General features: G+C 37.7%; 1 protein-coding gene across 5 annotated transcripts in view; it reads left to right on the plus strand.

Annotated features, from left to right (window-relative positions):
* patj (PATJ crumbs cell polarity complex component) overlaps positions 1-13,444 on the plus strand; it is a 390,366-nt gene that overhangs the window by 58,410 nt on the left and 318,512 nt on the right. For all 5 annotated transcript variants that reach the window (XM_072574241.1, XM_072574240.1, XM_072574242.1 and 2 more), the window contains exons 14-18: positions 496-552; positions 3,124-3,258; positions 4,216-4,377; positions 6,539-6,607; positions 8,731-8,862. In XM_072574241.1, the coding sequence (XP_072430342.1) occupies positions 496-552; positions 3,124-3,258; positions 4,216-4,377; positions 6,539-6,607; positions 8,731-8,862 (555 nt within the window). The remainder of the gene's footprint in view (positions 1-495; positions 553-3,123; positions 3,259-4,215; positions 4,378-6,538; positions 6,608-8,730; positions 8,863-13,444) is intronic.

Below are 13,444 nucleotides of genomic sequence, written 5' to 3' on the forward strand. Positions count from 1 at the left end.
TTCCTTCCCCCACCATCTTCCCCCACCCTCCAACATTCCTGATGAAGGCCTTATGCCCAAAATGTCGATTCGCTTGCTTCTCGGATGCTCCCTAACCTGCTGTGCTCTTCCAGTTCCACACTTTTCAACTCTGATCTCCAGCATCTGCCATCCTCACTTTTTCCTGAGATTATTGCCATCTGGCTTCTCTACTCAGATCACTGATAGCCAAAAATAAAGTTTGAAATGGAGACAGTAGTTTGCAAAGACAAAGATATTGACTGTTTATTACGAATGGAGATCATGGCCAACCCAGAATTGTGATCTTGTATGCATAATTTCCAATAATAATTGAGAGCAAATTGCCTCCACTGAATAAATTAAAACTCCATCTTATGATTACTTGCCTCCGTTATGTCTTAACGCCTGCTTAGAATGTTGACCTTCAACATCAATGTAATATTGGAATATTGAATTCTGTCAAATTAACTCACTACTTTTCTTATTTATAATTAGATGCTTGATTTTGAGATTGAGACTGCCAATAATATGGAACTGCAGAAATACTCCAAGGTATTGACATCCAATACTTTCAAAGCCTCAATGATTGAAATGGTACTTTCCATTTTATAGATCAGAGTAGTCCAATGTTTTTCACCTTGCACTTTGTGAAAGTTTTAAGTTAATTTCTCAAAAAGCAAAACCTCTGATTGAATCCATAAGGACACGAAAGATTTGCAGTATGCTTGGAAAAAGGCAAACACATAATGGTCAGGCATCTGCAATAATATATGAGACAATTTGGTCATGTTTATTTTACCAGGCTAATAAAGTAGCATGCAAAATAACCTTATGGTGAGGAAGTAATTCCCAGAATAAACTTCTCAATGGATGGTGTATGAGTTAATAGAATAAAAGGACTAGGCGTGTCCAAACGTTTTGTTGGATTTCTCAATTTAAATTGAGAAGCTGAAGAATAGGTTGCTCTTTGGGATATCCTCAGGTGTATAGATATTGAAATGCTGTTAATGTCTAAATATTATCATACTTTGAGAACTCAGTATGACAAATTGCTTTTCAGAAGCTAAATCTGAGGGAACTGCATAGCCAGCAAATAAAAGTTCTGGAAATAGAACATTGGTTTCTGCCTTTCTGAATTGCAACAATTGTAGCTGTATGTAATAGCCTAGATAATAATAGAAAAAGAGCTTCATATTGCTATGGGCAGTGATCTGAAATAAAATGGCGATGCAGAAAATTACCACAGCAGATTGACAAGGGGGTTGAAGTGAATTATCAACAGTCTTTGAACCAGTCGTATTTAGTTGGGTGCATAACCTAGAGATCAAGTAAGAATCGAGCATGAAGAGGGGATATAATCTAGGAAGGGCTATTGCTATAATAGGCAAAGACAAAATTCTAATATTTTATATGATTAAAACAGTTAATGTATTCACAGGAACAGGATATTGTTACGATTGACTTGCAGGAACAAATGAATTATTGCAAAAATAATGTCAAAAGCTGCTAAGCTCTTGAAAATACAAGACAACATTATAGTTTAGTCATATGTATTTTTTACTCTTATGTGCCATGCTAGTGTTGCTTGCAATTGTTGTCCATCCTGAATTAACTTTTAATTGATTAGCCACTTGCAGGATGGTTAAGAATCATTGCTAAGGGCTTAGAGTTTTACATAGGCTAGCGAAGGATGATAGATTTCCATTCCTAGAAGATATTAGTGAATTGGATGGGTTTTTACAACAATCACTGATAGCTGTTATTGTCACTGTTATGATCCCTGCTGATGATAATATTGCATTTGTCAAATCACAGATTGAAACCTGGTTTGATAAGCCATATATTTCAGTTGTGCAGTTGCTTAACTTGATGGTCAGTTCTACTCATTTTTGAAACATTTCCATACAAGGCTGCAGACAATATTAACAACAGAGCATAAATTTGTTACTCAGAGGAAGAAATAAGCATAAACAACCAGTTACCTAATAACTCTGTTATATAGGACACTATGTAATGATGCTGTCACTTTAAAAAGGTTATTTTGTCCTTGGATTTTTCCAAGAGAGGTTGTAAAGGCAAAGGTGCCAAAATGTCTACTTTAACAATCGCAGGGGTGTGGCCAGTTCTCCTAATTCAGGTTATTTCTAGTTTAGTTTAGTTGTAACAGTCACAAACGCTGGAATCCAGAGAAAGGTTCCAAGCTTCAGCAGATGATTCCTGATAGGCATTTCTATCTGAAATCTCTCCTGCCTATGTTTGAATTTGCCTTTTGCCAAGGGGTGTGTTTATGGGATGTTACAGGAATTGGAACAGCTCCTTATTTAAGTTGCTGTGTTGGATCAGTTAAGTTTTCAAATAGTAAAGTTCTTCTAAATTCTGTTTTCTTTTGTTCATGTTTAAACAAATTCTGTTTTGCTCAAAACTGAGTGGTTGACCAGCTGCATCACACCTGGAATATCGACATCACATTTGCCTTTAAAATAAGAAAAAGTTAGGGTCTGGGTTGCCGCCTTAAAATATTTTGAGGGGGTCTGGCCTGGACCAATGATTTAGAACTAATTTACGATCCAATAATTTGAGTTTAAATTTGAATTTCTGTTGCAAAGTCCTACTTGCCATTGAAGAAACACAAAAACTGCACATGTAAGAAAGTCTTTAATGGCCTCGCCATTACCCCCAATGTTTTAATGCTGATTTGAGGTCAAGTCACTTCTTACATTGTGGGAAACATGGCAGCTGACTTGCCCACAGCAGATTCAACAGCAGTGATGGAATTGATGTCCAATTCATCCATTTCAAGAGATTTTAGAGAAATAAATGTAAATGAAGACACCAGAAAAAAATTCTCTGCCCCTCTTCAAACCGTGTTCCTGAAAATGTTACTTTTCATCTGAGAGGTCAACTAGGCTTCTGATTAGCATTTCATCTGAAGAACAATTTATCAAGACACTGTCGCAGAAAATGCTGCTGGTGAGGCAAAACCAATGACTGCGTTGTTCTTTGGCTTCAGTCAAGTGAACATGAGCCATTGGAGCAGCCAGATCATGAACCGAGCTGGATGGGAAACTTGAACATTGGCCATTTTGCAGACTTGTCCTAATTTTTGATTTTGTTTTAATCCAGCTGTTACCAGTTCATGCCCTGAGGTTTGGAGTGGATCTGGACTCTTTTGATGGACATCATTACATATCATCAATTGTTCCTGATGGGCCAATAGGGCAAACTGGATTATTACAATTAGAAGATGAAATTTTGGAGGTATAGTTTTTTTTGTAATTAGTAAATCAATAAATTTGGAAATTATTCTGCAGTTTGGTCAGATTTAGTTTTGGTGCCATGAAAGTCACAGCATAGAAAAGAGTCAGGCAATCCTTGTGAAATAATTGAATGTTTTTTGTGTGTATCTTTAAGAAATCTTTGTTCATTAGATATTATTAGTATTTACTGATAGACTCTGTAACTGAAGCAATCAAGAACAAGAAAACTTAATCTAGCTTCTAGGGCACCGTATCAGGTTTTAGTTTGCTAATTTTGAAAAAACGATTTTGATTAATCTTTTGCACAATTTTCTATTTTGTTTTTTTTTCTGCTGGTACCTATGTATGTCCAAGGTTCACCTATTTAGTCCAATTAATATTGAGCTTTATTTTGGTGGCTTATTAGGAGCCACCATCATTTTCATTTTTCAAGTTAGAGTGTCGTTAAACAGTTTTGCTCCTCTCAGTTGTTTTATGCAAGTGTTATTCTGCCAACTTTCATTCTTCTCAATTTGCTAATTAATGAATCAGGGAAAGTGAATGTTAAAGTAACACAATCACATTATTAAAATAACATTTTGAATTAATAAGCAAGACACTGAAGTGGAGTAGGAGAGGAGTTCTGGTCCAGTTATTTGAATGATTAATGCGATTAAGAAGCTGTTAGTCTGATGAGTGGTTAAGTAAGTAAGTTAAATCTGTATGCTAAGTGCATTTCAAAATACATTGTGATATAAAAACTTGTATGAGTAGAACTGCAAAATAATAGCAAGTGTGTTTTGTGGGATTATTTCAAGAGAATAGCTTTTCAAAAGTACTGATTTAAAAAAAAACTTCATTTCCAGTCCCTTTTCATAAACTGTTCCACTCATTATTTTGAGCATGTTACATAGACCTGTTAAATAATCAGTTGCTTGCTTGATTAAAGTATCACCTTGATGTTTGCTTTGCCCTTTAGGTGAATGGAAAGCAGTTATACGGAAAATCTCGGCGTGAGGTGGTTTCCTTTCTGAAAGAGGCTGCTCCCCCATTTACTTTGGTCTGCTGTCGACAACTATTTGAGGGTGGAAAAGAGATGCCTGTGGATGAACCGAGTATTGTGCAAAGTTCAGCTTCCCAGGTGAGATCTCCAAACTATAGAGTCATCTGGACACAAAGGTCCACATCATGTTAATGTGATGCATGATTTTATTAAACAACAAAGAAAGTACAAGGGGCTGATGTGTCTACTTCTGCCCCTAGTTCCTATGTAGTCTGTGGGTGAAGAGAATTGGCATACTCATGGTTAGTTGATTCTTATTTTCAAGCTATAATGCTGGCTAGTAGCAATGCAAAATGCTGAGTCTGATGTGTGATGTAATTCTGTCCCTTTCTGTACACTGTGTTTCTATTGGAAAGTCCTCACTGTACCTTCTTATGGAAATTAGGTCCCTCATAGTCTGATACCAAAGCTGCAGGAGGTTAAGCCCCTACACATACAGTGTGCAGGGCCACTGGCAGCTGGACATGTCTTGTCACTTGTGAACAAAACTCCCAGCAAGCAGCTCTGCTGTCTTGTGGATATATTTTGGGAGAGTTGAAGGCTAAGGAGTAAACCTGACAATAAAATCTGGTTTTAAAATCAACGGTGGACTGATACAATACTTCTGCCAATTTGTGCAATCAAGTTGGTGCCAAATGTGGTGGTTTGCATTTCTTTAAATTGATCTTGGGAGATCAAGTGGCAACCCTGACATTTGGGTCGATAAATTCCCCATAAACGTTGCCCATGTTTCAGAGAAGACAGTTTGTTTTGCTGCAGGATGTTACAGATAGCCCAAAGCATCCATTCCGTGGAATCAGCAATGATGAGTAAAAAGCCCACCTCGTTATTGTAGAGAATAGATGCTTTGGGCTGCCTGCGACAATGGGAGAGATCATCACTTTCCACTGCCAGCCTCCGAACAGCAAGATGTTAACTTGCCATTGCCTCCTTGTTTGAAGGGTGTCTTGGTTCATAGAGTTTCTGTTCAACCGTCGACTACGTCCGTCATGTCAGCGAAACAAAGAAATAGAAAGGAGATGTCAACTTTTACATTTGCAACCTGGAACATCAGGATTTCTTGCATGGGACTGTGTGGCTGCAGCGGTTCATTAAACAATGGGCCGAATTGCCACTTCCTACATGGTAACACTTGTGTGATTCTGTGATAACAGAGATGAAAGATCAATTCTCCAGTCCTGTCAGCAACAGAGTGTCTTTACTTGTTGGAGGTTTCAGTTCTATTGTGAATGCAGACAACAGACTATGGCTTTCTGCTTCAGGCACTGTTCTACCAGAAGAGACTACTGAAAATTGACAGAGGCTGCTTGACCTTTGCTTCTGCTATGAGTTTTGTTATGATTACTGCACACCTTTTGCTGTATGACATGCCACAAGGTATTGAGACGTCCAAAATCAGGACGCTTGCACCACTTGGAGCTGATCATCACTTGATGTGCCACTCTCCACAGCATTCTCAACACCCACAGCTCACCAAACACTGGTAGTGATTTTGGTGCAAACTCTTATTCAAAGCAAAAGGCCTTCCTTGGATTTTATGTCAAGCAGCCTCCTAATGCATTTACAGCCTTCTTGCTTGGCTCTCATTAATTACAAGAGAGACCAATCACTTGACTTTAATGATGAGTTTCTTTACTGTGATATCAGCTTCAAAGCAGTCAGTATTTCTTTCTGTAGTTTCCCACATATTGATAGTGTGGTCTTAAAAATTGTCTTGAAGTATGTTCCACTTCACTTCTACAATCGGAGTGAGAACATTTTAGAGCATCTGTTCAATTCAGTGAAAAACGACAGATATTTCTCCACACATACTTTCATACAGACTGCATGCCAGGTATATCTACTTAGTTTTGCAGTGAGCTAAATCATACACTGATGTTTAAATATTTGATTAGAATAAATTTATTACTTTTATTACTCTGATACAATTTCTCAATGATTTCCTGACTTATTTAATCTGTCTATCATAGTAATTCAGTCAGACATTACATTTCACTTTTTGTCAGATATTTAAGGTTGTACAAAGGTTATGGAAAGGTATTTTTGTACAAGTAGTAGTAATCTTTTGTTAATTTAAAGTTTTTCTGAGCACACCTGCCTGAAATTTGAATATATTGCTGGGGATAGGATTTTCCTATGGTGTGTATTTCACAATGTGCATTCTGATTGTACTGAATGTTTTCTGAGATCATAGCATCAGTTGTTACATTACTAACTGTTTGTATGGTGTAATTTTTAGACTGCAGAAAACGTTGAGCCAGTGATTAGGCCACCATCTCCCTGGAATAGTGAAAGTTGTATGAGCCAGGTAAATGCAGAATGAAATTTTTGTTGAAAGTTGCATTCTTGCGTGATAAATCAAATGAAGAGAGGAATGAGTGTGAACTTGCATGTGTGTTTCAATCACCCACTTTCTCTTTCTCTGTCTTATGTTTAAAATAGTTTGCTCTTGCTTGCAATTTTATTATATTCAGCAATTGTGAGAGATTTGTGAGAGCAGCCTCATACATCTCTCCACTATTGTCCCTGTCTGCCGTGTTCTAATGAGTTGGAAATGATTGTTTGGAGAATCAGAGCCTTGTACATGCATCTTAACAATATGCAATGATGTTGAACCACTAAAAATTACCTTAAATGTAAGTTGTGGCATACATTTTGGAATTTTTTAATGATGGACAAAATGTGTAGGATTACTCCTGCCAAACCAATGTTAATTTTGATTTTATCCTGGAATATAAGGACATAGAAGTTATACTGTCACTATACAAAAACCTGGTTAGACTGCACTTGGAGTATTGTGAGCAGATCTAGGCACTACACCTTAGGAGGAATGTATTGGCCTTTGGGGCAGGACAACATAGATTTGCAAGAATGATCCCTGAACTTCAGGCACTAATTTATAAGGAGTTCATTATGCAAATTAGACCTGTTTTCTCTAGAATTTAAAAGATTAAGGGGTGATCTGATTGAAGTCTTCAAGTATTAACAAAAAAAGATAGAGGCGATAAAAATAAACTACCTTTATTGGTTGGAGATTGTACAACTAGGGGCATAGTCGAAACATGAGGACCAGACCATTCAGGAGAGATGTTGGAAAGCACTTCTATATACAAAGGGTGATAAAGATTAGAATTCTTTTCCACAAATGGCAACTGATGCAACAATGGTTGATAATTTCAAATCTGGGATAGATAATTTTTTTATTTAGCCAGATTATGAAGGGATATGGACCAAAGGCAAGTAAATGGAGTTAGGACACAGAGCAGCTATGATTTCATTGAGTTAGAGACAAAAAAAAACTGCACATGCTGGAATCCAAGGTAGACAAGCAGGAGGCTAGAAGAATACAGCAAGCCAGGCAGCCTCAGGAGGTGGAGGTGACTGTAAGGGGAGCTGCACATAAAGGGGTGAAGCGGCAGGGTGGTGAGGTGAGGACAGATGGACACTGGTCTGCAGCCCGGAGAACTCAACTTGAGTTCTCCACTTTCAAATAACCTCCCATCCCATCACCTGACTCCCTTCCTCGCCCTCCCCTCCCTTCCATTCCTCTCAGCGACCCTTTCTTCAAGCCACCAACTGGATTCATTCCTCCTATAGACCAAACAGATTGTACCCTCTACCTGTGTTCACCTTTCTTGCAGCTCATCACCCTGCCCCCCCCCAACCCCTTTATCTGCAGCTTCCCTCACACCCATCCCCAGTCCTAAAGGAGGTTTACATCCAAAATGTTGACTTTGCCATCTCCTGATGCTGCCTGACTTGCTTTGTTCTTCCAGCCTCCTGATGATCTCATTGAGTGGCAGAACAGACTGGAGGACTGAATGGCCTACTTCGTTCCTACATTCCTATGGAAGTGGTAGCTTGCAATTTCCTGAGACCAGCCAATGTACTGGCCACCATTATGGCACCATCTGTGGACCATTTTTGGTCCAGAGAAGCTGGAATTTGGGGTGGTTAGAGGTGGGGTGGTGATTGTAGTTGTGGTGGCTATTGATGGCTCTCTTGTAGCAACCAACAATTAGACCTATTACTTGACCTATTAAGACCACTCAGCAAAAGCCGATTGGATTTTTCCATCCAATTTGCAGGCCATTACACCCCCAAACCACCATGAGACCAAACTTTGGGAGACAAGACTTCTCTATAAGATTCTTCCAGTGAGAACACCCTCTGTCTCTCTTTCCTGTATTTGGCAGCTCCCATCTTGGAGGGTGAGCCTGTTCATGTGTCAATAGTGGAGGGCCTTCAAATACTCATCTGTCCTTGAGAGCCTACTTGCCATACTTAATTGAATAATAAGTGCAAACCCAAAATCTCAATTCGCTGGCTATGGAAAGATATGGTGATTGTCAGATATGAACAATGCAGGTTAGGACCCAGAAACTCACTTGATATTGCATTTACAAGTTACATTTTTCTTTCTCCCCAAAGGTGGACTTGGATTCTGAAGCAAATGCAGAAGAGGATGAAGTTGGGGAGTTAGCTCTGTGGACTTCGAATGTGAAACTGATTGAACTGAACAAGGGTTCAAAAGGCTTAGGTTTCAGCATCCTGGACTACCAGGTATTTAGCAATTCATAAAATATGTTTGCTGTTCTAATGACGCACAATGAACTTTTACTTCTAGGTTGTTTTTTCCAGTAGCTTTTAAAACAACTTTTTAAATCTATTTGAGAGATACGTAAGAATCTTTATTTGAAATTCTGAGCATAACATAAGGTTATTACAATCATCTGTTATATTTTAGTAATGCAATACCAACGAGTTATTTTTGGTTTCACATTTTATTACAGTTTTTTTATTTTTAATTTCTCAGTTCTTCTCTATTTAAGAAGTAATTTCTCAGAAATGCTATTGCAATATCAGGGGAAGTGAGGATGTTCAATGTTGTGTATGGATGAGACCATCCCCTACGTCTAACTATTTTATATGCTGCTACTGAGTATGGCACACCCTAATCCAGTTGGTTTTCTTGTTTGTTTCTGTCAGTTAATATATTAAGATTCCATAAAATCGTAAGGACAAAGAACTGGAGTAGGCCTTTCAAGTTTGCTCTGCCATTCAGTAGTATCATGGCTGATCCGACATTCCTCATGTTCACTTTGTGTTTCCCCCACAACTGTGGACTCCTCTTCTGATTAAGAACCTATCTATCTCAACCTCCACTTGTTGAAGGTATGAAACAAATAAACCCGATATGTATAAAAGTTGGGGTTGTGAATCTAATAACATCTCTTACCTTTTCCAAGTGTAAGGGACCAGATAGTTTTACCTTTTGGCAAATATATTTCTAATAAAAGACATAGGTCCACCTGATCAGCTATCAATTTGAAGAAGTATCACCACAGAAAACTTGTGTCGTCCTTGCTCAAGTCAAATCTTAACCCACCCATATGACCTTCAGAATTGTATTTTCCTTTCAGATGATAAATTGGAATGAATGCCAGACACTGCTAATATAGCTGACAACCAGGATTGTTTTGCAATTTGAAAAAAATCAGATGCTGCACGTTTATGTTGTTGCTCTTGGAGTAGTGAGATTGTTATATTATTGAGACAGAGTAAGGGTAGGAGTTTTTGAGAAAGGAAAACCTGCCTGATGATAGCTCTTGGATTGGTTGAACTGCAGTTGCACAGTAATGGAAACAGTGTGGCCAGATCAGCTAGAGTATGCAAGAAGAAAACGGCTTTCACACTTTGATGTTTGAGTGGAAAATCAAAATAAAAACAAGATATTCAAAAGCAAGAATTCTAATACAAAAATGACTTGGATCCATGTGATCAACTGTCAAATTGACAGACCTTCGCTTGACAGGCAACAGTGTGTTATTATTGTTATATTCAAAAGAACTGAAAGATAACTTAATCCATCCATGTGATCTGGACGTTTGACCTTCAGAACTTTGGTTTCTCTGCCTGTACTTTTTCCATCTGGAATACTTCTGTCGAACAAATTGTCTTTTGTCTGTCTAATTTGTAATTGAGAGCATATATGTGTGTGTGTGGGATTTAAAGGCATATAATTGAATTTATCCAGTGGTAAATTAGCAGTCCTATTTTTTCTGTCATTTCTAAAGGATAAATGTATTTAGAGTAAATAGGGTTCCTTTCCTGTTAATGAGGAATGGACAAGAAATGGTACATCAGATAGTGGTACTGCCCAAATATCATAAGGACATATTCCAGAATGGAACATGAAGTTCATATGGCAGAACATGTAAAAAGCAGAAAACTGGATAAACAGACATTTTATCTAATATTCGTATGAATGTCAAAACATGTGGTCCATGTCAGGTTGTTGTTAAGCCTCAACATGTAATCAAAACTGGCACCTTGAGTTCCTTTACCCATTTTTGAAGAACTGGTCCATGATAGAAACAGCAACTTTTTTTTTAAACTTGTTATGGACTAACAATTGAAATACAGTCAGACCAAAATTCTAATTCTTATGACTCAAGTTTTTCAGAACTAAATAAGCACTTTGATTATAAAACAGTTAAAGTCCACTGCTATCATTTGCAAACACAGGGAGCTTTGCAGAGTTACCGTCAGAATTTCAAAATTGTGATGAAAGCCTTTTGTCACAAATACACACGATTGGGTCAAAGGATTACATTTCTTACTCTTTGCTACTAGGATTGCTTTCCCCGATTTAATCTATTGGATTTTGTCTGTTCAAATTGATCAATGATCATGTGACATGTCCTGTAAAGTTATTTGAGCAAAGGTTTTCAAGGCAAAAAGATCAGATTTATTATTTAACTACATGCCCATGTTTCCAGAGAGACTCAAAGGAGCATGCAAAGTCGCATTTAAAAACTTAAAGATGAAAGAAAGGCAGATACATGTGCTATGACTAGAATGATTCATATAGTATGTGAAGCATTGGAGTTATTACCTTCGTAAGATGAGCTTCATAAGATTGTGTTGTCCATACAAGGTAGTTTGAAAGGTTAGTAAAGTTAATTATTTGGTTGATGCTCCGGATGACAGGAATAAAAATTGGTTCTATCACGTGAGCATATTCACATGGTCTCAACGTAGGGAGGAGCATAGGAAACTGCAAGGTGGTAAGAGTGGTGAAGGATGATGAAGACATTGAGCGTGAGGTAGAAAGAGAGTATAATTCACAAATGAACATCCTACAATCTGACTAGCTAATACTAAAACACCCAGAGAGTTACATAATATACAAGAAAGGTTTAAGAGTTCTTATGAAATTCAAGGTTATCTGTTGAGTGACATCCAGATGTACTATGTTTACGAGGCATAATAATGTAGGGAAATCAGGACCATTAAAACAAACATCCTTATCAGTTAAGCCCAGAAAAACAAGCTCAGAATTGAATGGAGAATCACTATATGCTGAAAAACCACCAGGTTGAACCTAGCCAAAGTAGTTGGTGTTATCGAGTGGTGTTAGTTCCTAAACTAGTTCCGAACCTGACTTTGCATTAGTTACACAAACATAAGTGCAATAAGAACACATCCTCATTGTATTGTATTGATTCACTTTAGAGTACCTCATTCCTTCTGAAATGGATTTATTGGAGATGTACTAATAAGTGCCATTAACATCAAAATCTAAAGAGATATAAACTTTGGTCACACCAAATGGGTTGTATCAACGTGGATTAATGCCACTCGGGTTTATAACTCCCTCATCTACTTTTCAAACAACTTGCGTATCATGTTGTTTTGCAAGTACCTCACTATTGTTTATTCAGATAATGTTGTCATACCCAATAACACATAGGAGGAACATAGAAGACAAGTAGAGGACCTGTTTAAGAAATTATGATTAGCTGGCTCAGTAATAAATATCAGCAAGAGTGAATTCACAACATTGAGATGAATCTACCTTGACCACTGGTAGGACAAGGGCAAAGATGGTCAAGAACAGTAGAAATGGAGCAGTGATAGAATTTTATGTTCCTCAAACTGAATGGTAAATCATGAGATTTCTTATAGTGTATGGGCTGTGTCAGAGTTCTTGCCTAACTTCAGCACAATAACTGTTCCTCTAGTAGATTTCTACTGAAGGCAAGCATTGCTGGTATGATCGGCAAAATGCCAAGCAGCTTTTGAAAAGCTGAAGGCAATCACAATAAATGGACCTGCATTGACAACCCCCTGACTTTAGAAATCTTTTAAAATGGCATTTTATGTTAATGGCTTGAGAGGAGTGAAATCTTCGTGTAGGTCGATGAATCGGAAAGACAGATGCCAATTGGTATTTCTCTAAGAAGTTAGCCCAATGTCAGAAGAAGCACTCTACAGTGGAAGTGAGACTTGGGGATTATTATTTGCTTCTCAACATTTTGAAGTCAATGTTCATTACAGTTGCAAGAAAACTAATATACACTGTTTGTAATCACACAACTTAGTAGAGAAATTTAAGACTCACTGCGAGATTGTTTCATTGAAATTTAATAATTCAAAAATTTAATTCAAAAATTGTTCACATTGCTAGGAAAGATAGCAGATCAGGAAGGAATAATGCAATTGTGTTGTAATTGTTTAAGAATTTGGGAAGAGAGTTACAATAAATCTTGCATGAGTTATGAGCAAGAATGAACAAATACATGTGTATTTCTTCTGTTGTTTTGCATTTCTGTTATTTCTACCTGGTTATGAAACACATTTGAAAATGGTGGTTCATCCATTTAAAGGTGAAAGCATGTAAGGAGGGACAGATTTTCCTTTTTGGATCCTAAAGTACATCAGAAGTCTTAATTGGTGAAAACCCAGGAATCTTGGAATTTGGAAAAGTCAAGTGGTGCATATTTTTAGCTATACATAAGACAACTGCTTCTGAAGCAGTGAAGCTGTTATATGATTGAGTTATTGTGGCACCAGGATTTTTTGAATTGAGGAAAAGCTACCAAACATCAACCCCTGGATTGGTTGAGATGCAGTTTCTTCCAGATGAGTGGAAGCAATGCAGTCAGAATATTCCAAAGGTAGCAGAAAGCACCTTGCTCCCTTCTCTTTGTGTGAGTGGGACTGCCATAGTGTTAAAGGTTTAGCTGGAGAGGAATTTCTTAAGTGTGTACAAGACAATTTTCTGATTCAGTGTGTGGATGTACCTCCTAGAGAAGGTGCAAAACTTGACCTACTCTTGGGAAATAAGGCAGGGCAGGTG

The sequence above is a fragment of the Chiloscyllium punctatum genome, chromosome 7 (assembly GCF_047496795.1).
Source record: "Chiloscyllium punctatum isolate Juve2018m chromosome 7, sChiPun1.3, whole genome shotgun sequence".
Classification (NCBI taxonomy): Eukaryota; Metazoa; Chordata; class Chondrichthyes; order Orectolobiformes; family Hemiscylliidae; genus Chiloscyllium; species Chiloscyllium punctatum.